Source organism: Panthera uncia, chromosome D4 (assembly GCF_023721935.1).
Source record: "Panthera uncia isolate 11264 chromosome D4, Puncia_PCG_1.0, whole genome shotgun sequence".
Lineage (NCBI taxonomy): Eukaryota > Metazoa > Chordata > Mammalia > Carnivora > Felidae > Panthera > Panthera uncia.
In genome coordinates, this window is record NC_064807.1 from 90,919,712 (window position 1) to 90,941,136 (window position 21,425).

Sequence of the window (21,425 nt, forward strand, 5' to 3'; positions counted from 1 at the left end):
GTCCCGGGCCCAGAAGTGGCCGGAGGCCCCGGGGCACGTGCCCCCACCCCCATCCAGGCTGCGGGGACTGGAGGGAGGACGAAGTTTGCAGGAGCCTCTGCCTGCAACCCCCCCAACCCCCGCCCCAAACCCAGCCCCAGGTGGCAGGGCCCAGGCGGGTCCTGGTCAGAGCCTCTTACATAAGCAGCCGTGTGGGGGGCAAGCCTGCAGCTGGGCTCCGGGCTCTGTCCTCCCCCAGCATCACGAGCCTGCAGTGGGCTGTCCCTGGGCCCTGGGTGGAGGCCAAGCCAGGCCCATAAATAGGGGTCTCTCCAGTGGCCTCTGCTCCTCCTGCCGGCTCCCTCACTCCACCCGCACTGCTGGCACCACCGGCCCGGGTGGCTATTCAGCTCCAGGACAATGGCCGCTCTGCACACGCTGTGGATGGGGCTGGTCCTGCTGGGAGTCCTGGGAGTCCTGCAGACGCGGGCCCAGGCCCAGGTCTCCCTGCAGCCCAACTTCCAACAGGACAAGGTGAGAGGCTCCCCTGCCCAGTCCCCAAGGCGGCACAGGGCGCTGCGAGGGGAGGGGGGCGCTCTGCAGGGGGCCGAGATGTCTTCCCGGGAAGAGGGGAGCTGAGCGAAGGAGGAGGCCGAGCGGGAGAACCACCCGCCTCCCTGGGCCTAAAGCAATTCGCCGACCAAGAGAACTGAGCCACGGAGGCCGACCTGTGTCCGTGAGCGCGCACACGGCACCTGCGGACACGCGGGCCGAGCGCGGGCGTGCGCCGTCCAAACACGGCCACCCCTCTAAGCTCACGACGCCCGGAGGAAAGCAGGCACACGTCCCACACCCGGGTCTCAGGACACATCGTGCGCGAGCGCGCCGACGGGGACGGCACGCGGGGAGGGCCACGGGAACCCGGGCGCGCTCAGTCGGTCCTCCCGCCCACGCGCCCCGCCCCGCGCCCCTTCCCCCGGCGTCGCGGCCGCCCAACCCCTCCAGGGACGGCCGGGGCGCCCTCTGCCGCCCGCTCCCGCGACCGACGGAGCCCGGCCGAGCGGAGGGGACGGGGGGCGGGGGGGGGGGGGGGGCGTGACGGGCCTCCGGGGGCGGGGCCGGGGCGGGGCCCGGCTGGAGACCGGAGGGGAGGGGCAGGGGCGCCCCCACCCAGGTCGGTCCAGGAGGGTCCTGGCCGACCCGGGCGGGGTCCGTTCGCCGCAGTTCCTGGGGCGCTGGTTCACCTCGGGCCTCGCCTCCAACTCGAGCTGGTTCCGGGAGAAGAAGAACGCGCTGTCCATGTGCATATCAGTGGTGGCCCCCAGCGCGGAAGGAGGCCTCAACCTCACCACCACCTTCCTCAGGTGGGCGGGGCGGCGCGCGCTTCGGGGGGGCCGAGAGCTCCCCGCCCCACGGTCACGATCCAGGGACAGCCCCCGGCCTGACCCCTGACCCCTTCGGTGACCTGCCCACAGGAAAGACCAGTGTGAGACCCGGACCCTGCTGCTGCGGCCGGCGGAAACCCCAGGCTGCTACAGCTACACGAGTCCCCGTGAGTGGGGCCCCCCTGCTGGGGACCCCTGGGTCCAGCCCTGGGCAACCTGCAGGCGGTGGCTCTGGGCAACCCTCCTGCCCCAGCAGTACACGGAGTGGGCTGGTGGCCCCTTGGTCGGGGTCAGCTAGCCCAAGGCCTGGCCCGATCGACCCCAGGCTCCCCGGTGGGGGACCAGGAACCCTGTCTCTAGGACACTGGATCCTCTTTGGAGCTGAGCGCCAGGCCCCTCCCTGCCCGCCCCCATGATGGAATTTCCCCCAGATCTTTGCTGCCGGCCTCTGCTCTGCTGGCCAGACAGAGCACACTGGGGTAGCCCCCCAGCCCCCCTCACACCTCTCCACAGTTCTGCAGAACCAGGGCCAGGCGCCTCTTCATTTCCCACCCCACCATCTACCCCCTTCCTTGGGGAGGCCTTCCCACTGGGAAGTCTCTCCCCAGTTCTGACCCGTTCTAGTCCAGAGGTTTGTGGCTGCACCATGAGCCCCTAATTTTCTGTCTGCTGACCCCCTAGGACTTCTGGTTTGAATGCACTGGACCCCCGCAGGGCTCAGGGGCTGTGCGGACAGGAGGCTGGGGGCTGGCTGCCTGTCCCGGTGGGGGAGGGGATCATCCCTGGCTCCCTCCCACTGCCAGCCCGGGCAGAAGTGGGCCAGAAGCTGGGGGACAGGGTCCCTGACTGGGATTCTCTCCTGGATTCCCAGACTGGGGCAGCACCCACGACGTGTGGGTGGTGGCGACAGACTATGAGGAGTACGCGCTTTTGTACACGGCGGGCACAAAAAGCCCGGGCCAGGACTTCCACATGGCCACTCTCTACAGTACGTACCCCACGCCAGCGACCCGCGCTCTGGCCGGAGGCCCACCCGACCACAGATGGGGGTCTCAAGGGGCGGGTCCCTAAACTGCAGGGGTGGGGGCAGCAGAGACCTTCCCCGACTGAGGCCAGTGGCTTCTCCTTCCTGCCCCAGGCCGCACCCAGACCCCAAGGGCTGAGGTAAAGGAGAAATTCAGCACCTTTGCCAAGACCCGGGGCTTCACAGAGGATGCCATTGTCTTCCTGCCCAAGACCGGTGAGGGGGGCTGCTAATCTCATGGGAAGAGGATTAAGGTCAGATTTGAGGCAGGCAAGTCTCCTGATTCAAGGGAGGCTGAGGGGTGGAGTGCATCCGGTCAGACCGCCCACGGACCGGCACACTGTGGCCTCCAGAGTGGGGGCAGTCTGTCCTCACCCTGTGACCTTGGCCTGCAGCCCTGGGCGCAGCACAGGAAGATACTCCTTCTCCAGGAACAGCACCCCCCCCCACCCCCACCCGCCGGCCCAGTTTCACCAAGCAGCCGCGGTGTTCTAGGCCCCTGGGCGGCCCTCAGGACACAGGGGTCCGTAGCCTGGTGGGAAACGGGCCCCAGAAACAGAACCAGTGGGCTGGGATGCCTGTGGAGGGCAGCGGTGCTATGGGAACATGGCGAGGGGGTGGGGGGGGGGGCAGCCGCACTGGGCAGAGCACCCACGGCCCCCTGAGGCAGGCAGCCTGCTCTGGGCCCAGCTGGGGGCACGACCCCTCTTTGTTTGGAGGAGGGGAGAGAGTGCTGAAGTGTGACGGACCCAGCAGTTTTGGGGGGGCTCCACTGAGACCGCTCTCCAGGGCTGCAGGGAGGGGGCCAGGTGGGGAAGTGGCCCCAGGCCTGGGGTGCTGACCACGGCCCCGGGTTCTTTCTTGGCAGACCGGTGCATGGAAGAGCACAGATAGGTGAGTGTGGTGGGCTGTGGGCTGGCTTCGTACCTGCCATCACCCACCCCACCACCCCAGGGTGGTCCCGGGGGCTTTCCGAGGCGGAGGGGCTTCCCCCGGGAATTCCGTGACATTCCCGGGAGTAAAGAGGAACCTGGGCACCCTGGGGGTGGGAGAGCTGGTGTTGCCCGCCCCACCCACGGGTGCCGCTCTCTCTGCCAGGCGACCCCAGCCCCCAGGACCTGGCCATCGCGCCCTGCTCTGCTCTTTCCTCCGGGATCCCCAAGCACCCAGTCCTGGCTCCTCCCTGCCACCACCTCTGCCCCCTCAGACTTTATCCCGGCTCTGAGAATAAACTCCAGAAGCAAGTCAACAATCCAGCTGTTGCCTGTGTCTCCTGCAGTCCTCGCCGCTCTGGGCCCTGGGCCTGGCTCCGGCCAGCTCCCTGGGGACTTGACCGCACGCACCCCCCTCACTTTGGGCCTCAGTCTCCCCTTCCTGTCTGTAAAATCTCGGACTCTGGGCAAGGGCACACTGGTGTTCGGTCCCGGTGGGCGGGCCCGGAGTCAGGACCGCTATGGAGAGGCGCCCTCACGTCCCCCACCCAGCGCAGGCTGGGCTCTGACCGCACCACGGCCCCTCCTGCTGGCCGGTTCTGGGTGGTGCCCCGTCATCTCCTACTCCCCAGGCAGGTGCCCTTGGCCCCCTCACCCCGAGCCCGGAGAGGCCTGAGGCCCAGGGGAGCTCTGTACCCGATGGACTTTTGAAGGTGTGGGATTAGAACACGGGGTAGGGACCAGTGTTACCAGAGGACAGAGAGGAAGGTGGCTTCGGCATCCATGCCCCCCACCCTGGGCTGCACCGGAGAGTGGGCTGACCACCGGACAACCTCACGTCCTCTCTGGCTACTGTAGCGCCTCCAGTCCCCCGTTCTCCGGCCTGGGCGTCGAGAGTACACAGCCCTGCCCATTCGCCAGACCCCGGGCGCCACAGCCAGCGCTGGGCCCCGGAGCACGGTCTCCCTGCCCGGCCCTGCCCCCACCTCCTGCCGTCTGCCACCCCTCAGGCCCTGTCCGGAGCCCTCCTGGCAGGATCCCCTGCACCGCCCCCCATGGGCAAACCTCAGCCTGGCCCTACAGAGGCACCAAGGGCCGTGAGGCTCAGATGTGACGGGGAGCTTCTTGGCAGCCTTCCCGGAGGAGGGGACTGGGTGGGGGGGTATGTGTGAGCAGAGAGCTGGGGGCAGACACCTCGGAAAGCCTGCCAGAACTTCTCCTCCCCCTGCATCCAAGTACCTGCTGCCTCCCCAGCAGGAAACGCCGCCGGGCATGGGCGGGGCAGCTGGGCACAACCCCATCCGAGCCTAGCTCAGTGGGCTTGGTCCCAGGCCAGCAGACAGCCACGCCAGCGCACTTGGGGGTCATAAATGCCGGACAGGAGAAGCCACCCCAGGTCCCCTGCTGAGAACCGTCCTCCAAGATGCCACAGGCCCTGCTCATCGGCTCCCTCTTTGTCCTGCTCAGGCTGTCCCTAGGCCAGGGCCAGGTCCCCATCCAGGCCAACTTCGATGCCAGCCAGGTGGGTCCTGGCAGCCCCTCCTCCTCACGAATTACCTGCCCTGCTTCTCCATCCGGGGCGTGCATGACCCGCAGAGAGGCTGGAGGGCCAGGGGAGCCCCTGGGGATCCTCTGGTCCCGGCTCAGCTCAAGTCAGGGGGACAGGGGGGACAGCCCCCTCCACCCGCCCCATCAGCTGGGCACGGGCTGGGCTGGGGAGGACAGCAGGCCTGCTCTGTGGCCTGTGGCCACCACGGCTCCCCAGAGCCTGGAACCGGGAGGAGTTGCAGCTGCCCGCCCCCCACCTGGGTGAGGGTTGATAAGGACGCAGGGCCCCAGCTCTCCCCGCACCCTCCCTGCAGTTCCAGGGCACCTGGTACGTGGTCGGGGTGGCCTCAGACGACCAGGACTTCCTGAACTCCAAGGACGACACAAAGATGCCCGTGGTCTTGGTGACCCCCCTGGACAACGGTGACCTGGCCCTCAAGTTCGGGTACCCTACGTAAGTGACCCCACAAACCCCACCTCGGACTGGGCCTTAGACCTGGCCAGTGTGAGCCACTGAGAACACAGGTGTCCCTGGCACACTAGCGAGCTAGTCCCAGGCCCCTGGTGGGGTCAGGCTGCCGCAGCAGACGCCTCAGCCGTGGAGGAGCATCGTCCCCGGGGCGTGTGTGTGTCTGAAGGGGAGACCCCACGTGTCCTGGCTGTAGGGCTCCCCCAAGTACTTCACGCCTGCCCCCTGTCCCCTAGAGGGCTGCCTCACCTCTAAGCAGCGCTGGGAGGGGGCACAGGGGTGCTGGGGTGGCCTGGGCCCCGGCCCACCCCACGTGGTCAGAGTCCCCAAGCGGTGGCCTCGGGGACGCCGTGGTTCCTCCTCCCCAGGCCTGACGGCGGGTGCCAGAAGATGCTCACGACCTTCACGAAGGGGGCTGCTGACGGGCAGTTCAGCAACGCGGGTGAGGCTGGGCAGGGGCGGGGGGCTCCTGAGAGAGGCAGGGGGCGGGCCCCGGGCCGAGGCAGCTCAGCTGGCCCTTCCCCCTCAGCCATGGCGCAGACTGACATCCGGGTGGTGAGCACCGACTACGAGCACTTCGCCGTGCTCTACGCGGAGACCCGGAAGGCAGGCGTCAGGAGCGTCTGGCTGCAGCTCTACGGTGGGCGTCCCGGGGGGAGGGGCTCCCAGCACCCCCGTCCCCCCACTGGTCACCAGGCGCAGGCCGCTCCTCTGGGAGCCGTGTGCCCAAGGTCCGTCTGCACTGCCCATGCACACATTCCAGCAAGTTCCAGGTCCACGGCAGGCGGGACCGCTGTGTCCCTGGGTCTCCTGGGGACCCCCGTGTCTGTGGTAGAGGGGTCTGGACCCCTCCCCCCACCCCCGTGCCTCCTCCCCTTGCCTCCCACCCCACCCCACCCCACCCCACCCCGCCTTCCACCGCCCTCCGCCTCCCAACCCTGCCCTCTTCTGCTCACCAACCCTCCCTGCCCTCAGCCCGCGCCCCGGAGCTGTTTCCTGAAGGTGCCCAGAAAATGCAGCAGCTGGCACCCCAAGTGGGCCTAAACCCCAGCCAGGGCGCCCTGCTGCCCCAGTCCGGTGAGTGCTGTCCCCGAGCCAGCTCAGGGCTGCAGGAGACTCAGACTGGGAGCACCACTCCCCCCAGGTGTGGGACAAGCACCAAACCTATCTGGGCCAGAAGAGGGCGGGCCAGTGCCCTGGCCAGTGGCCTCTCCGAAGGGGATTGCAGGCAGGGAGGCTTGGCTCCTCAGGGGCGGTTGGGGGCCTCCCCCCCTGGGGAAGGGGCCTCTGACTGGTTCCTCAGACCCCACTCTCTCCCACAGACCAGTGTGCTGGCGCCTTCTCCTAGGTGAGTGCTCGGGCCGGCCTGGACGCCAGTCCCCACAGCATGCAGCGCCCGGTGCCCTGAGACCCATGGAGACCCCTCTTAGCCAGAAGGCTGAACTGTGGGGGCCCTCCTGCCAGGAGCAGGTGGCAGGGGGGTGGGAACCATAGAATCAGGGTGGGACAGCAGACAGCAGTGGGCAGGGACAGAGGGGCCCTGGGGCTGGGCCCAGGGAGGGCAGGAGGGGGCGAGAAGACGGCACTCACCCCACTACACCTGCCCCCTTGTTTGCAGGAAAGCGTCCTCCCAGGAGTGCCCGTTGGGGGCCATGCTGTACGGAGCCTTCCCCCAGGAGCACACCGTTTCTGTCCGCCACCCATCCCCTGCACAATAAATACTCTCCTAAAGCCCATGGCTCTGCATTTCTTGACCCTCCACGGTGGTTTCCGGGCACAGGGTGGGACCCCTCGCTAGGCCGAGCAGAGCTCTGCGGGGCTGGGCAGGCGCTTGGCCTGGAAGGAGCCGAGGCTCTGCTCCAAGGGAGGCAAGCTCATCCAGACTGACCAGGGCATCGCAGGGGCCTTCCTGCCACTCGCTCCCCCTCCCCACGCACCAGGGCACCAGCCTCAGCAGCCCAGCCCCGGGCGGCCACCCAGAGCTCCCGCGGACACAGGGGACCTCCTGGGCCTTTGGGACCCTTCCTTCCACAGCACAGAGCAGGTATCTGAGCCGCTCCGTCCCGCGCTTCCCCTGACCCAGAGCCAGAGGAAAGCGGGGTATGCACAAAACTCTGTCCTGTCATTGCGTCTGGGTAGGATAATATCGCTGCTCTTTTTTTTTTTTTCAGTTTTTTATTTTGAAAGAGAGTACAAGTGGGGGAGGGGCAGAGAGAGACGGAGGGAGAGAGAGACAGAGAGAGAGAGAGTCCCAAACAGGCTCCACACTGTCAGTGCAGAGCCCATCTCGGCCCCGATCTCACATTTTGTGAGATCGTGACCTGAATCGAAACCAAGAGTCCGACGCTTAACCACCCGAGCCACCCAGGTGCCCCTGGTTGGACATTTTTAATTAAAAACACAGCCCTGTCCTGCCCAATTTGCTGCCTTGATTGGGGCCCTTCTGGGCTGGGAGGTCACCCTCTGGGGGCCCCAGACAGCCCCTCCACACCTGCACCCAACACCTGGGCACCTTGGCTGCCCCAACCCACATGCCAGCCTCTGCCCACCTGTGGACACGGTCTTCCCCCCCCACCCCCCCGCCCCCAGCACAACACCAGTCTGGAAGTCGAGCCCTGGGGATGGGGAAGAGTGTGTGGGAAGGCCCAGAGAGCCAGCCCCCTCCCACATGTGTGACCTGTCTGCCCACCTAGGGAGGCATCTGCTGAGAGATACTGTCCGAGCTCCAGGTGATAAATTAGTGGATGGAGGGGTTGATTTATCTGTTGTCACTCACCTTCCATATGGACCCAGAGAAGAAGGACAAAGGCTGTCACGGCAGCAACAAGGGTTTAAGGTGGAGACGTGGGGATGCGCTCCCCTGGCAAGCGGTGCAGGAAGCCTGGCCACCAGGCTCCGGTGGTCCTGCCCTCCCCCGCTGTCCCCCCCCAGGTCCCCTGGGAAGGGCCGGAGTGGGGAGATGCAGATTGCCCCCCCCCCGTGGCCTTATGGACACCTTTTCCAGGGGGGCGGCCCTCTTCTGGGGTGGGGCAGCCCCATAGGACCCCTCAGGAATATCCACTAGGGGCTCATGTCGTCCTGCACCACCCGCTCAGACCACACGGGGGCAGTCCCCAGCCAGTTCCCCGCCCGAAGCCACGGAATTCGTCCGCTGGATCAGCTCGTTCCCTGCTGGGCTCCCAACCGCCCCCAGGGGGTCCCATCTCCCCGACAGGAAAAGCCAAAGTCCTTAGCTGGCAAGAAGGCCCTCCCTGGGGCGCCTGGGTGGCTCAGACGGTTGGGCATCCGCCTTTCGATTTCAGCTCAGGTCATGATCTCATGGTCCCCGAGTTAGAGTCCTGCATCAGGTTCTGTGCTGGCAGCACGGAACCTGCTTGGGATTCTGTCTCCCTCTCTGTGTCTCTCCCCTGCTCACTCTCTCTCTCTCAAAATAAATAAAAGTTAAAAAAAAAATTTTTTTTTTAACTTGAAAAAGAAGGCCCTCCCCGATCCGCCCACCTCTGACCCCATCCCCTCCCATCTTTGCTTCTGACCACCCTGAACATGCTGGCCCCACGCCTGCCTCAGAGCACAGCTGCCCCTGCCAGGAGCGCTCCTCTCCCAGCTCTCAGGCTTCAGCCCTGCATGCCCTGGGGTGAGAGGCCACCCTTTTCCCCCTGCCCCCCCCCCCCACTCCCTCCAGTGTCCTTTCCCTTCCCCACCTACCTGGCGCCCAGATATCCACACGTACCCACACCCACATTAAAGAAGATTGCTCCCTGCAGGAAGATGGGCTGGTAAGTTACATTTTCTATACCCTTGTGTCTAAAATGAAAACAGATCTTTCGGTTTTCTTACCATGTTTTGAACTCCTCGGCTCAGGTCTTGTATTGGTTTCCTGTGGCCGCTGTAGCCAATTATCACAAACTTGGTGGCTTAAAACGTAACATTTACCTCCTCACAGTTCTGGAGGCCCAAAGTCCAAAATCTGTGCCCCTGGGCGGAAATCACCATGTTGTCAGGGCCGCGTTCCCTCCAGAGGCTTTAGTGTCCTCTTAGTGAAATCTCTTTCCACCTCTAAGGACATCTATGACAGCATTTGGATAATCCAGGAAAATCTCCCCATCTCAAGATCCGTAACCACATCGACAAAAAGCCCTCTTCCACACAAGCTGCCATTGACCGTCGCCAGTAACTTTGGGAGACTCCGTTGAGTGTGCCGCATTCTCCCTGGAAACATTCCCCCAGGCCCCTGGTACTGTGCCCAGAGGAAGCAATGTTTAAGGGTGTCCTGGGGGCTGGTGGCCCCACACTCCCATTGCCACACCTGACCCTCCTCCGGAGTCTTGGGTACACAGTAGACTTCAGCATCCCCTTCAGACACCGACATGTCGAGGAGTTCCTACAGCAAAGGAGTGGCCCCCAGGCTCTCTCCAAACCTGCTTCGGCCCAGCGACCTTGGGGAAGGGCGTGCCCACACCACCCACAGACAGGGGCACCTGTGAGCCCTACCCCCCCTCACCTCACCCCTGTCCACCTCCACTCTGAGCAAACCCTCCCCCCCGCCTCCAGCCTCAGTCAGCTCTGCCCTGAGGGATTCTCAGCAGCCCTCTGCTACTCTCCCTGCACCCCCACCTCCACCGGTGCAGCCCTCAGCTGTTTCTCCTCCCGGCACTCAATGTGGGCCTTCTACAAATAAATCAGTTGTGCCCCTCCCCACTCCGCCCCTGCTTAATCCCTCCAGCAGCCCCCCACTCTGCATTCTCTCATTCACAATATCTACTGAATGCAATGTTTAAGCCCTGAAGACGAGGCTAGTGAAACAGACGTGAAGTCCCCCCCTCCACGGACCTCTGGGGGAACCACCATAAACAGGATGAAAAATGCATTAGTTCCCTCCTGCTGATAACAGATTACCCCCCAATTCCCTGGCTGGAAACAAGAAGCATGTATTACCCCCCATTTGTGAGGGTCAGGAATCTGGTCCTGGGTGATCTAGGGCCTCTGGCACAAGAGTTCCCACAAGGCCGTGGTCAAGCCACAGGCCAGGGCTGTGTTCTCCCCAGAAGGTTCGGCCAGGAGGGGGTCTGCATGCCAGCCCTTCACTAGTTGTTGCCAGGCCTTGGTCCTGTGCCACGTGTGGAGAAAGAATGGGCAGCCCATCGCTCCAGTCTACTGGCCAGGGGCAAGTTACTCGACCGGACCACGATGGGGCAGACACAGGAGGCCGGCCCGGTTGGGGCCGTCTCACAGTCTGCTGCCACAGTAAGTGGCCAGAGGTACTTTATCTAGTGACAGGGCTGGGAAGCAAGTACACAAAACAGGAGAGAGGACTGGAGGTAGTGGGCAGGCTGCGACACTTTGTGTCAGGTGACTGAGGAAGACTGAGAAGCTGGCACTTCACTGAAGCCCCAAAGGAAGCATGTGAGTCTGAGGGGACCAAGGGGACGGTAAGGGAGGGTCACCGAGGCTGTCACCCAGGGGGCCGTAAGGGAGGGTCAGGCTGGGCCATAGGAGGCACACGGTTGGGGGGGGGGGGGGGCAGGACAACATCAGCAGCGCGGCCTACAGGCCCAGCCTCAGCCCTCCCCACGACCGCCCTGTGGTCACCCTGACCCTCTGGCGAGGCCTTGAGCAGAACCGTTCTGTGCCTTCCTCTGGCGTCTGCAGTGGCTGCCCCTCTGCCTGGGATCCCGCATCCTGGCGCGTCACCATCATCCCTCGATTCCCCGGGGTCACACAGCTCCGATCGCACGTGGACTACCCCAGAGTTTCATGTTTCGTTTATTATCTGTCCAATCCATTAGATCTCACAAGCTCCAGGCGACCAGAGACCTTGTCTGTTAAGCAAAGTGCTCAAGGCTAGGACAACGGGAGGCACAAAGGAGGGGATGGATGGATGAGTGCCGGGAGCCTCGTGCGCTGGCCGCCACGCTTAATTCATGGTCGTATTCCGACCTGCTGCGGTTCGGCGTTAGGAAAGTTTGCGCGTCTAAAGACCACGTGAGATAGTATCTCGGGAAGGGCGACAGCAGGTGCGGAAGGCAGGACGAGGCCGCTGGAACCAGCAGGGGGCGAAGCGGCGGGGGAGGGAACCGCGGTCTCCGCGCGCCGTAGGCGCGCAGGCCTCCGCGCGGACGCGGGAACCGCACCCGGAACAGGCCCGCCCGGGGGACCCCGCCCGCCGGAGACCGAGCCCCGCCCCTCCAGCCCGCCCCCAGGCCCCGCCGCCGGCGCGAAGGGCCTGGGTCTTCGGGGCGGGACCTGGGCCGTAAGCCCCGCCCCCGGCTTCGGAGCCGTCCTCCCGCGCAGGCGCCTTGGGGCCCGCAGCCTCCCGGGTGGTGTCCCTGCCGCGGCCGCGGTGCTATGGTGCCGCCGCCGCCTCTGTCGCCGCCTCTCTGCACGCTGCCGCCGGGGCCCGGGCCCCCGCGCTTCGTGTGCTATTGCGAGGGGGAGGGAAGCGAGGACGGAGGCCGCGGCGGCTTCAACCTCTAGTAAGTGGCTGGCGAGGAGCGCGGGGCGCTGGGGGCGCCGACAGTTCTGCGGGCCGTTCCGCCTGACAGCCCCTCCCCCCACAGTGTGACGGACGCCGCGGAACTCTGGAGCACCTGCTTCACGGCGGACAGCCTGGAGGCCCTCGTGGGTATTGGGGCTCCCGGGCAGGCCTGGAAGCCCCCGGCACTCCGTACCTGCAGTGCGGACCACCTCTGGGATCGCAGGGGGCGGTCTGGGATCCCGCGGTAGGGGTGGGTTGGGGGGTTCTGGACACCCTTCTCCCAGCTTTGTAACTGTAGCCCTAAGATTGGCGCAGGGTCCTGGGTGGCCCTCCGTCAGGCAGCTTTGGGGCGGTTCCGGAGTCTTGGGCAGCTGGTGACCAGCCCCTGTGCCCTGCAGAAAGCCCGTTTGGGCCTGAGTGCGGCTGAGGAGATCACCCCCCGGTTCAGGTGAGTCCCTGAGCGGGGAAGGAAGGGTGGGTGTGGAGCTGGGGGTCTGGACACCGCACTCGGCACACCTCCTTTCCTAGGGCGGCCTGTGAGCAGCAAGCTGTGACTTTCGCCCTGCGGGAGGATGGAGCATCCCTAACCCTTTCCGGGGGGCCCTGGGCCCTGGATTTTGAGCTCTCCAAGGTGCCGGGCCCAGAGGCAGCCTCCAGGTTGCAGGCACTGACGCTGGGTCTGGCAGAGCAAGTGTGCAACTTGAAGAGGCAGCTGGCAGGTGGGGTGGGGAGCAGGTACCCCGAATCTTCACTAGGGTCCCCCTGCTCGTGCCTCCATTCCTGGCTTTCTTCCCCAGGCCTGCAGGCGGCAGCCGCCAGCCCCAAAAAGAGCCCTTGTCTGGCAGGGCCTCAGTTCTTCTTACCAGGTAAGGCCTGTCACCTGGGACTTAGGTGGGGGCTGTGCTCCTCCTCCCTCTGTGACTCCCCTTCCCCAGAACAAGAGTCGGGCCCCAAAGACAGCATGTGCACGGAGAGGGGGCTGTGGCTCTGGAATTCTACCGACTCAGGAAGCCCCGTCCCGTCCTGTTGCCCTCAGACCCCGACCCTCAGAGAGGCGGCCCTGGACTTGGGGTCAGGAGGCGGTGCCCAGGAGAGTCCCTCATCAACCCTGGCTTCAAGAGGTACTCACCCCCTGCCCCTCCCTCCTGTGTCCCTGGCCAAGCCCTGGACCCCTGCCCCTCCCTCCGTAAAACCATAGTGTCTCTTCCTCTTCTCTCCCAGTAAGAAACCAGCCAGTGGTGTAGACTTTGACAGCCCCTGAAGGCACAGCACAAAGTGTGACCCTGCCAGGAGTCTGCTCACGCGGTGGGGACAGCCCCTGAGACCCCACAGCCCGTCCTGCTGCCAGAGGGGAACAAACCTGCGCCTCGGACCCCTTCCCCCTTAAATAAATGGCTTCCTCAGGTGGAGGAAACAGCCATGCTCTGGCTCCTGGGGTCTGGCTGGGGGAGAGGGATCAGGGGTCTCCCTGGGCCTGCGATCTGGCTCGGGCCACAGTGTGTAAGCGGATGGGCCAGCTTCCACACCGCCTGGGGGGTGGGGGTGGGGGTGGGGGGAGCACCACTCTCTCCAGGCGCACCCAGCTGCCCCTGCCCGGTTCGTGAAGGAGCAGAGAGGGACTGGAAGGCAGGTCAGGGCTCCTCAAGGTTGGAACTTGTTGCCGGCCCCTCCACTCCACACACTTCACTCTTCCAGACCTCACCTAACAGGCACAGCCACCGGTGTCCCACACCGCGGAAGGTCGTGTGGAAGCTGGAGGGTGGTGGCCTGCCGCCTGGGCAAGGGCTGAGGAATGTGGGCCGGCCCCACCCACCGACCTGGAGCCTCTAGGTGCCCAGTGTGGGCTCTGGTCCCCACCCTTCTTGGCCGTCCTGCAGCTCCACCCTGGCCTGACTGGTTTGGGAGCCCAGTCTAGTCCCGACCCCGCCCCCGACAGGGTGAGTGGAGCAGAGCCACCCACTGGGTTCTCTGCCCATCATTCCAGGCTGTTGTGGGGACGGAGTGTTCCGTGGTGGGGGTTTTGGGGGTGGCAGGAGTCAAGGGCCCTCTGGTCCCTCGGATGTCCGGGCATGCTTGCTGGGGCAGAGATGCGTTTATGGGGCTGTAGAAGAGGGGGCAGGGGGTGGCGGTAGAGGGGGCGGCGGCTAGCGGGGGCGCACCGCCGTCCGGTAAGCCGCTAGGATCTCCGCGCTGTGTGGACACGTGTACTTGAACTCCTTCACCTGCAGCGCGCCGTCCAGGTAGCGGCGGACGCCGCGCAGCTCGGCGGGTATGGGCGCCCCGCGGAAGTGCGCGCACACCGTCTGTGGGCGAGGGGCGTGGCGCGGTCAGGGCCTTGTGGGGGGCGCCCCCCCGCGCTCCGCGCCCCGGCCCGGCACTCACGTCCACGATGTGCAACTTGGGCAGCAGCCTACAGTCAGCCAGCGTGAGCTGGTCGCCGTCCAGGAAGCGGCGGCGCGACTCGCCAAGCTGCGGTTCCCGCACCAGCTCGTGCTCCAGCGGCGCGCGCAGGTAGCTGTCCAGCCTGGTGAGGGCGCGCAGCAGCAGCTGGTACGGGGCTGGGGGGCGGGGGGGGGGGGGGGCGCGGTGAGGCCCGGCCTGGGCCAGCTCCCCCCACCCTCGGCGCGCTCCTGACCCTCCTCACCATCGTCCTGCGTGGGCACCGGGTTCTTGATGAAGGCGGAGAACCTGTGAAAGACGTCGTTGCCCGCCGTGGCAGACTCCCGGTAGCGGGGCGCCAGGCTGGGGAATCTGCGGGGAAGTAGGGGATCTGTGGTCAGACCCTTGAGCCAGGCCCTCTTCCCTGCGGGGACCCTCAGCATCCTTCCCGGGCTCTGTCCTGGGAGCACCCTCCCTGGGCGCCCCATCATCGCCCCTCCTGCCAGGCCGGGCCCTCACTCGGGGGGCCCCAGCGTCTCCTCCAGAAACTCCTCGATCTGCAGTGTGTCCGTTTTGGTGTCGCCCTCGTGGAGAAGGATGGGCAGCTGCGAGCCGGGAGCGAAGTCCTTAAGCACATCCGGGGACCTGTGGGCATGAGGCAGGTGGGGAGGCTGCTGGTCAGAAGGGCCAGGGACCAGGCAGCGGTCCCGTGGGGGCAAGGGGCTCACCTGCGGATGTCCACGGTGGTGAGGGTGAAGGGCACGCCCTTGAGGAGCAGGACCATGAAGAGCCGCTGACAGGAAGGGCAGTGTCCCACGCTCTCACCATCCTCGCTTGCCTGGGGCGCGTGGAGTAGAGGGTGCCAGGGAAGAGAGCAGACCTAAGAATCCCACCAAAGGGGACCCTGCCTCCCAGGGCCAAGAGCCTGGAATGATCCCGGGCTCCAGCTTGGTTGGGTATGACCTCGACACGCGAGAGCCCTTGGCGTGGTCCCTGGGAGCTGGGGAGGGGCACAGGGACATGGGGCTGGGACCCTAGCTCTGGAGCCTGGCCCCTTGACCCTTATCCTCAGAGCCTGGGCAGAGGCCAGGATGCTGGTCTCCAGGCCCCACAGGCGGGTCACAGGGTGGGGTGGGCCGAGTGAGCTGTTTTCTGAGTGATTCACCCTGCCGGACTGGACACTGGGTGCCAGCACACTCATTGTCCCACCTCCCACAGTGGGGAGGAGGCCAGGGCCTCGCAGCCCTGCACGGGGACCCCAGATCTGGGCAGTGATGTGACCGCCCACGGGGCTGCCTGGCCCAGCCCCCACCTGCCTCACTGACCTCAAGCTCCACGTAGGCCTTGGCCTCCAGCTGCCTGATTGTCGCGTCCCCACCGAGGGGCTTTTCCCCCAGGAGGGCTGGGCTGGGTCCAGGAGCCAGGGCTGGGAGTCAGCACCCCACGCCCTTGGGGACAGCTCACTGGGCCCTTCCCCGGTCCTGCTCCCTCTTTGCTCAGCCTCTGCATGGCTGCCCGAGCCCACCACAGAGGAAGGGACACAGATGCTGCCTTGGAGACCCACCGCCCGCCCTAGAGAGCCCCGGAGCCCCGCAGGGCACACTCCTCCCCAGACCTCCCTCCCAGCCCAGCGGCACCTTAACAAACAGCTGGAGCTTAGCCGTCTCTGCCATGGCGAGGAGCTGCGGTGGCCGAGCCAGGGTGGGGATCTGGAGAGCCCTTTAAGGCTCCTGGGGTGCCCCGCCCTCCCGGGCCCAGGGCCCGCCCTGACAAGCCACCTACGCAGGTGGACGGGGCTGTCGGGGCTGCCGGGGCACCGTGTCCAAGCATGAGGGTGTGACTGTGGGGGCACTGCGGGGCTGGCGGGGCTGGGGACCTGAGCACCCCAGGGTGGGTGTGGGATGGGGGCGGAGAATGGTGGATGTGGAGGCGGGGAGAGAAGGGTGCCAGCCTGGGGAGAAGGCAGCTCTAGATCGGGATCTGCCACCGACCCCCCAGCCCTGCAGTGCACACCCCGTTATCTGTCGGGGGTCCCCAGCCCAGAAAGCCGGGGGGTGGGGAGGAGAAATGAACAGCCTGGCCCCAGCCTCAGTTTCCCTAGCTGCCTACCAGGGCGTTACCAGAGCGTTAAGCCTCCTCCTTGGAAGGGACGCCCGGGACACCACTGTGCTCCGTCTGGCAGAGCCCCGCCCCCAGGCCCGCCCACATTCCAGAACCGCTGCCTGCCCGCTCAGGTAGCTCTTCTCCGCCAACCCCGCACCCCTGCCCTTCGAAATCGGTTCCACGCAGGCTTCTTTCCTTCTCAATCTTTAAAAAGAAGCACCAGGAGAAGGGTTGGAAGCCGCAACCTCCTGACCCGTGCTGCCGCCCGCCCCGCCCTTGGCTGGAACAGAAAAACTAGGGGACGTTGTGCATACAGCACCCCCCCCCCCCGGACCTGCACCGCCCCCGTCAGGGTGGCCGGCGCCCCCATGGCCTCCTCCCCCAGGGCCTCCAGCCGGCCGGCCCCTCCTGGGACCCCACGCCGTCCAGGACCCCGAGACGCAGCCCGGGTGCGGGCCTGACACTGGGGTTGGGCCCTGGCTCCCCGCCGGGGCTGGGCTTCCAGTCCAAGCACCGGTGTTTCAGCTGCTCCTCCGCGTGGTGGGGGTGGGGGCAGGGCTGGGCCTGCTCACTTCCTGCCTCGATGCCGCACAAAGGCCCCCCACACCTGCACCCGTTCGCCAGATGTCCCGTGCGGATTTCCGCGCCTGTGAAAATACCCTCACACGTCCGTGGGACAAACGGTGAGCTGGACGAAGGACCTGGCGGTGCAGAAACAAGGAAACACACGCACGCCAGCGGGAAGTGGGAGGCGTGAAACTTCACGCTGCTGTGAAGAAGCACACATCCGCGGCTGCGGTGAGCAGAAACGCCGTAACCATGTTCTCGGCGTTGCTCCGGACGCCCTGTCGGCCGGCAAAATGGGGCATCAGCCCATAGGTGTCCTGGTACACACGAGGGACGTGTAGACAGATCTGGGCCGTCCCCCTGATGCAAGCCTTTCCGTGGGAGAGTCCTGGTTTGCTCACAGAGGACAGGGGGGGGGGGGGGGGGGCCCGGAGGTTGGGTGGTTTTACGGCTGAACTGGCCCCGGGTCACGGTGGCGGTCCTAGCCCCCAGCACCTCAGAATGTGACCTGACTAGGAGACTTTTTGTAGAGATCAAAGTAAAATAAGGTCATCGGGGGGGTCCTACCGCAATACGACTGTCCTTGTGCACGGGGGAGATTTGGACACAGACCCACATGGACGGGGCGCCACACGAACGAAGGTGGAGGCAGAGGGCAGGGCCGTGCATCTCCAAGCCGAGGAACACGGAGCCTTGCGGAAAACCACCGGCAGCTGGGGGGGGGGGGGGCGGCTCCGGGGAGCTGGGGCCAGACCCTCGCCCACAGCCGCAGAAGGAGCCAGCCCTGCCCGCACGGTGATCTTGGACTTCCGGCCTCCAGACTGTGGGGGGATAGATCTCTGTGGCTTCCAGCGTGATCCACGGCTCTAGCAAAGACCAGTGAGAGAAGAGCCCCGCAAACTGAAAAGCACTGCATAGCAGTCACTCCGAGTCTGTGCCCTGAGCTTTCGGAAAAAGCCACGAGGATGTCCTCCGACTTTTGAATTTTCTACCATGATTTCCTCGTAAATGTTTTTAAATAAATGAGACCAGAAGCTCACGGTCACCAACCCTAACTGACCCATGACCTACCGGGCGTTGAATAAACTTCCCTGACAGTGCCCCGGCCACATCCACAGAGCAGCCCCTGGAGGGGCCCGGGGGCCTGCTGTCCTTGTCTTTTCACGTCCTTCTCTTCCTTCCTGGGGACGGTTCTTGGCCCACAGTCCCAGGACGTGACACATTAGAAACATTTCTCTCCTGAGCCCTGTCTGTGGGCCCTTCCTGGTGACATTTTAACAGACTTGTTGGGGACACTATGGGGGGGGGGGGAAGGACGGGGGGGCACTGGGATCTGAGCAGGAGCTCTGCCCCCTGAGAGAGCCAAGGAGCAGTGGGCACAGCCAGAGTCCAGATGGGGGTTCCAAAACCCATTTCCCAAAGAAATGGGGCTCCTTGGAAAATTGCTGAATCCAGACATCGGTCAGGGAGGTAATAAGCAGGCCTGGAAATTGTAACAGAAGTGTTCCAAAAAATGTCCAGGGCAAGTCAAAAGGACATAGAAGCCACCACGAAGGGGTTCCCACCGGCCACATCTGGGGCAGTTTGAGCATAAAAAAGATGGCAATAGAATTGTACACTGATAAATGGCTAAAACAGTAAATACTATGTACATTTAAAGTATTAGTGGGGCACCTGGGTGGCTCAGTCGGTTGAGTGTCCGACTCTTGAGTTTGGCTCTAGTCATGATGTTCGAGCTCTGTTGCCGGGCTCTGTGCTCACAGCATAGAGCCTGCTTGGGAGTCTCTCTCTCCCTCTCTCTCTCCTTCTGTCCCTCTCCTGTGTGACTCTTTCAAAATAAGTGAACTCGAAAAAATTTAGAGGATAGCAATGACGGTAACATGGTGATTTTTTAAAAAGCCGTGAATCCACAATGATATGTTTCTAAAAGTGGAAATCTTTAAGCAAAATGCCAGCTAATAAACGCAGAAAAGATGAAATCGTTAGAAACCTGACATTTTGCAGCCACCCCCTGGGGTAAAAAGTTTTGGGAGACAAGCTGTTCCCATGGCCCTCCGTCCTCCCGCAGAAACTTCTGTGTCCCTTCCAGCCCCCTAGAAGGGGTCTCTGATGGGAGACTGACCACGGCCAAGCTTGAGCGGTGCGGGCTCTGGGATCCTTCCTTGTGGCCCCACTGTCTCCAGGCTCTACTGCCACCGAGCCCTGCAGTCCCTGGGAGTCCCCACACTGCCCCCAACCTTTGCACACGCTCCACCGGGACGCCGGTCTCAGCCCAGAGACCACCTCCTCCTGAGAGCCCTCCCACATCCTGGGTGAGAGGGACACAGCCCAGCGCACACTGCCCATGGGCCCTGAGTGGGCACGGGGCCCAGGGTCTAGGCCTCAGGGAGCACAGGCCCGAAGGGCGGGCAACCGTGGCTCAGAGCAGCCCATTCAGGACCTGCCTCCGGGCAGGCAGTCTGGGCTATGTAGGCGGGGCAGGGGAGGGGGGTGATGGACAGCCCCCGCCTCAGTCTCCCCATCTGTAGCAACAGCTATTTACAGGGATGAGGGCCCTCCCCCCCCACCCTCCCCCCCAGGCTAACCCAGCCACCTTCCCCTCACGCTGGGCCCACCGCTCCGGGACGCTGCAGATGCCCCTGTGGGGCAGGGGCCATACCAGCATCAACCGGGCCCATCTTCACCCCAACGCCCCACTCCACACACGCAGGCTGGCGCTGGTTTTTTTGTTCATTTATTTAAAACAAACATCTGTGCGCTATGTACAGGTCTGGCTCCCGGGCAGGTGGGTGTGCAGGGGGCCAAGCTGGGTGGGAGAGAGCAATGGCAGGGGGCAGGGGTGGGGAGGGGATCCGGCTGCTCGTCTGGCCAGCGGGGCAGCTTCTCCGTTCCTGCTGCCCGGCCCACCCCCTTGAGGCAGCCCTCCCTGGCCCATGCCCATGGCTTCCCTCAGGTGGGGGCCTCCCCAGATGAGAGCAGGATGAGGGGGCCTCTTCCTAGAGCAAAATAAATAAGGGCCGGGGGCGGGACCTAACCCAGTCCCCATCCTCAGCCCCAGGCCGGCCCATCAGTCTCGGGTGTCAGAGAAAGGCCCGTTCAGGAGCCAGGCCCGGCCAACAGGGTCTGGTGGCACCTGGTGGCCCTGGGGGTGGTGGGCAGAGCTGGACGGGGGCAGAGGCTAGGGGCCGGCCAGACCCCAAGGCTTTAAGGCAGAGCAGGGTGAGGGTGTGTGCGGCCCAGGGCCAGGCCAACCTTTGGCACAATCAGGGGAGGGCAGCGCAGTGGCCTCAGGCAGTGCTGAGGACAGGTGAGGGGCTGGAGGGGGCCCCCACTCCAGGGCCTCATGGCGGGCACTGGGGGGCACAGGGTGGGGCCTCGGCCACCGCCTGACTTCTGTCCCCACTGCGCGTCCTTGAGCCAGCGCCTGACGGTCAGCAGAGTGTGTCCGTGTTGAAGGACAGCTGGGCCTGGTAGGTAGACGACAGGTGAGCCGCGCTGGGGGAGGCGTCTGCTACCCCACGCACCCGCGGGCCTGGGACTGGATCCCCCACCTCTGTCTCCCGTGAGTTCTCCCTCAGTGGCCAAGTCTGGTGGCTCCTGTGTCCCCAGGCTCTGCTCCCCCCTACCCCACCTCTGCTCTGCCCGTGTCTGGAATCCCTCAAGGTTTCCAACGTGTCTCGGGGTCTACAACCAGTCTGTTTCCACCTGTGCCCGGAGCCTCCTGTGTCCACCCTAGTCCTGAGCATCCGACGGATCCCTCAGGGCGGCAGGAGTCCCCGGGGCCACTCCTCTCCAAGCCCTCTCCTTATGCAGAGCCTGAGCCCTCTGGCCAGCCTGGCTGCCCTGACCTTACAGGCCGGGCTCACCCGCTCCTCCTCGAAGCTGATGAGGCCCTCGTCCTCTGTGTCCAGGTCCTCGGGCTCGTCAGCCACGAGTGCCCGCAGCTCGGTGGGGGCGGGCCGGGCCCGGAACAGGCTGAGCAGGCGGCCCAGGGGAGACCGCAGAGCCGAGGGGGGCTCTGTCTCCTGCTGCTCCAGGTTGTCGCTCTGCTTCTTGGCGAAGTTCACAAATACCTGGCGGGCGGGGTGCGTGGGTGGGTGAGCGGGGTGCAGCCCAGGCAGGCCCGAGGCGCCGAGCTGGGGCACTCACGTTGTCCAGGGTGGTCTGGCTGACCGAGTAGTCCTCGATGCCCAGCACGCCCGCCACCTGCTCCATCTTGCTGAACACCTGAGCCAGGGAGATGTGCTCGGACTGCAACTGGTACTGCACCTTCGTGTGGTGACGCTCCTGGGGACGCGGGGAGGTCAGAGGCGGCTGGGCGCCCCGCCCCGCCCCTGGGGCCCCGCCCCGCCCCTGGGGCCCCGCCCACCTTGAGCACAGCCTCCGGGAAGTTGCGGTTGAAGAACCGCACCACGTCCTTCACGTTCTGGCTGCTCTTCGTCCTCACGGTGATCATGTATCCGTCTCCGAACCTGCGGGACAGGCCTGTGGCCCCGAGCCCCCCGTCCCGTCCCCGCGACCCCTCTCCCCCCCCCCCCCCCCCCCCCCCCCCCCCCCCCCCCCC

The 21,425-nt window shown here is 65.2% G+C and overlaps 5 protein-coding genes across 9 annotated transcripts in view; 3 read left to right on the forward strand and 2 right to left on the reverse strand.

Moving 5' to 3' along the window:
• The first annotated feature begins 306 nt into the window (after nucleotides 1–306).
• On the forward strand, nucleotides 307–3,640 carry PTGDS (prostaglandin D2 synthase). 2 transcript variants are annotated; one of them, XM_049631935.1, is made up of 7 exons: nucleotides 316–513; nucleotides 1,204–1,343; nucleotides 1,455–1,531; nucleotides 2,236–2,352; nucleotides 2,503–2,604; nucleotides 3,257–3,282; nucleotides 3,487–3,640. In XM_049631935.1, the coding sequence occupies exons 1-6, from the start codon at nucleotides 400–402 to the stop codon at nucleotides 3,280–3,282; spliced, it is 576 nt and encodes a 191-aa protein (XP_049487892.1). In that variant the 5' UTR covers nucleotides 316–399; the 3' UTR covers nucleotides 3,487–3,640. The 2 variants fall into 2 exon arrangements, with proteins under 2 accessions (XP_049487881.1, XP_049487892.1); XM_049631924.1 differs by lacking the exons at nucleotides 3,257–3,282; nucleotides 3,487–3,640 and adding an exon at nucleotides 2,784–3,250 and having other exon boundaries at nucleotides 307–513.
• An 889-nt stretch (nucleotides 3,641–4,529) lies between these two features.
• On the forward strand, nucleotides 4,530–7,073 carry LCNL1 (lipocalin like 1). The gene is made up of 7 exons (XM_049631950.1): nucleotides 4,530–4,842; nucleotides 5,183–5,322; nucleotides 5,706–5,779; nucleotides 5,867–5,977; nucleotides 6,313–6,414; nucleotides 6,660–6,685; nucleotides 6,956–7,073. Exons 1-6 carry the CDS (start codon nucleotides 4,744–4,746, stop codon nucleotides 6,683–6,685), a joined length of 552 nt encoding a protein of 183 aa, XP_049487907.1. The 5' UTR covers nucleotides 4,530–4,743; the 3' UTR covers nucleotides 6,956–7,073.
• A 4,393-nt stretch (nucleotides 7,074–11,466) lies between these two features.
• On the forward strand, nucleotides 11,467–13,150 carry PAXX (PAXX non-homologous end joining factor). 3 transcript variants are annotated; one of them, XM_049631992.1, is made up of 7 exons: nucleotides 11,467–11,810; nucleotides 11,895–11,955; nucleotides 12,151–12,260; nucleotides 12,341–12,531; nucleotides 12,610–12,678; nucleotides 12,849–12,933; nucleotides 13,038–13,150. In XM_049631992.1, exons 1-7 carry the CDS (start codon nucleotides 11,683–11,685, stop codon nucleotides 13,054–13,056), a joined length of 663 nt encoding a protein of 220 aa, XP_049487949.1. In that variant the 5' UTR covers nucleotides 11,467–11,682; the 3' UTR covers nucleotides 13,057–13,150. The 3 variants fall into 3 exon arrangements, with proteins under 3 accessions (XP_049487949.1, XP_049487943.1, XP_049487952.1); XM_049631986.1 differs by having other exon boundaries at nucleotides 11,493–11,810; nucleotides 13,034–13,150; XM_049631995.1 differs by having other exon boundaries at nucleotides 11,499–11,810; nucleotides 12,211–12,260; nucleotides 13,034–13,150.
• A 166-nt stretch (nucleotides 13,151–13,316) lies between these two features.
• CLIC3 (chloride intracellular channel 3) lies at nucleotides 13,317–15,885 on the reverse strand. 2 transcript variants are annotated; one of them, XM_049631963.1, is made up of 6 exons: nucleotides 15,829–15,885; nucleotides 14,920–15,029; nucleotides 14,711–14,836; nucleotides 14,457–14,563; nucleotides 14,195–14,370; nucleotides 13,317–14,115 (listed from the first exon to the last, which is right to left on the reverse strand). In XM_049631963.1, exons 1-6 carry the CDS (start codon nucleotides 15,862–15,864, stop codon nucleotides 13,957–13,959), a joined length of 714 nt encoding a protein of 237 aa, XP_049487920.1. In that variant the 5' UTR covers nucleotides 15,865–15,885; the 3' UTR covers nucleotides 13,317–13,956. The 2 variants fall into 2 exon arrangements, with proteins under 2 accessions (XP_049487920.1, XP_049487930.1); XM_049631973.1 differs by having other exon boundaries at nucleotides 13,947–14,115; nucleotides 14,195–14,336.
• Nucleotides 15,886–19,579: 3,694 nt separating this feature from the next.
• The window catches only part of ABCA2 (ATP binding cassette subfamily A member 2), a 20,561-nt gene continuing 18,715 nt past the window's right edge, over nucleotides 19,580–21,425 (reverse strand). The window contains 4 exon segments of the mRNA XM_049632009.1: nucleotides 19,580–20,328; nucleotides 20,728–20,934; nucleotides 21,011–21,148; nucleotides 21,231–21,333. Coding sequence (XP_049487966.1) covers nucleotides 20,293–20,328; nucleotides 20,728–20,934; nucleotides 21,011–21,148; nucleotides 21,231–21,333 — 484 coding nt within the window. The 3' untranslated portion in view covers nucleotides 19,580–20,292.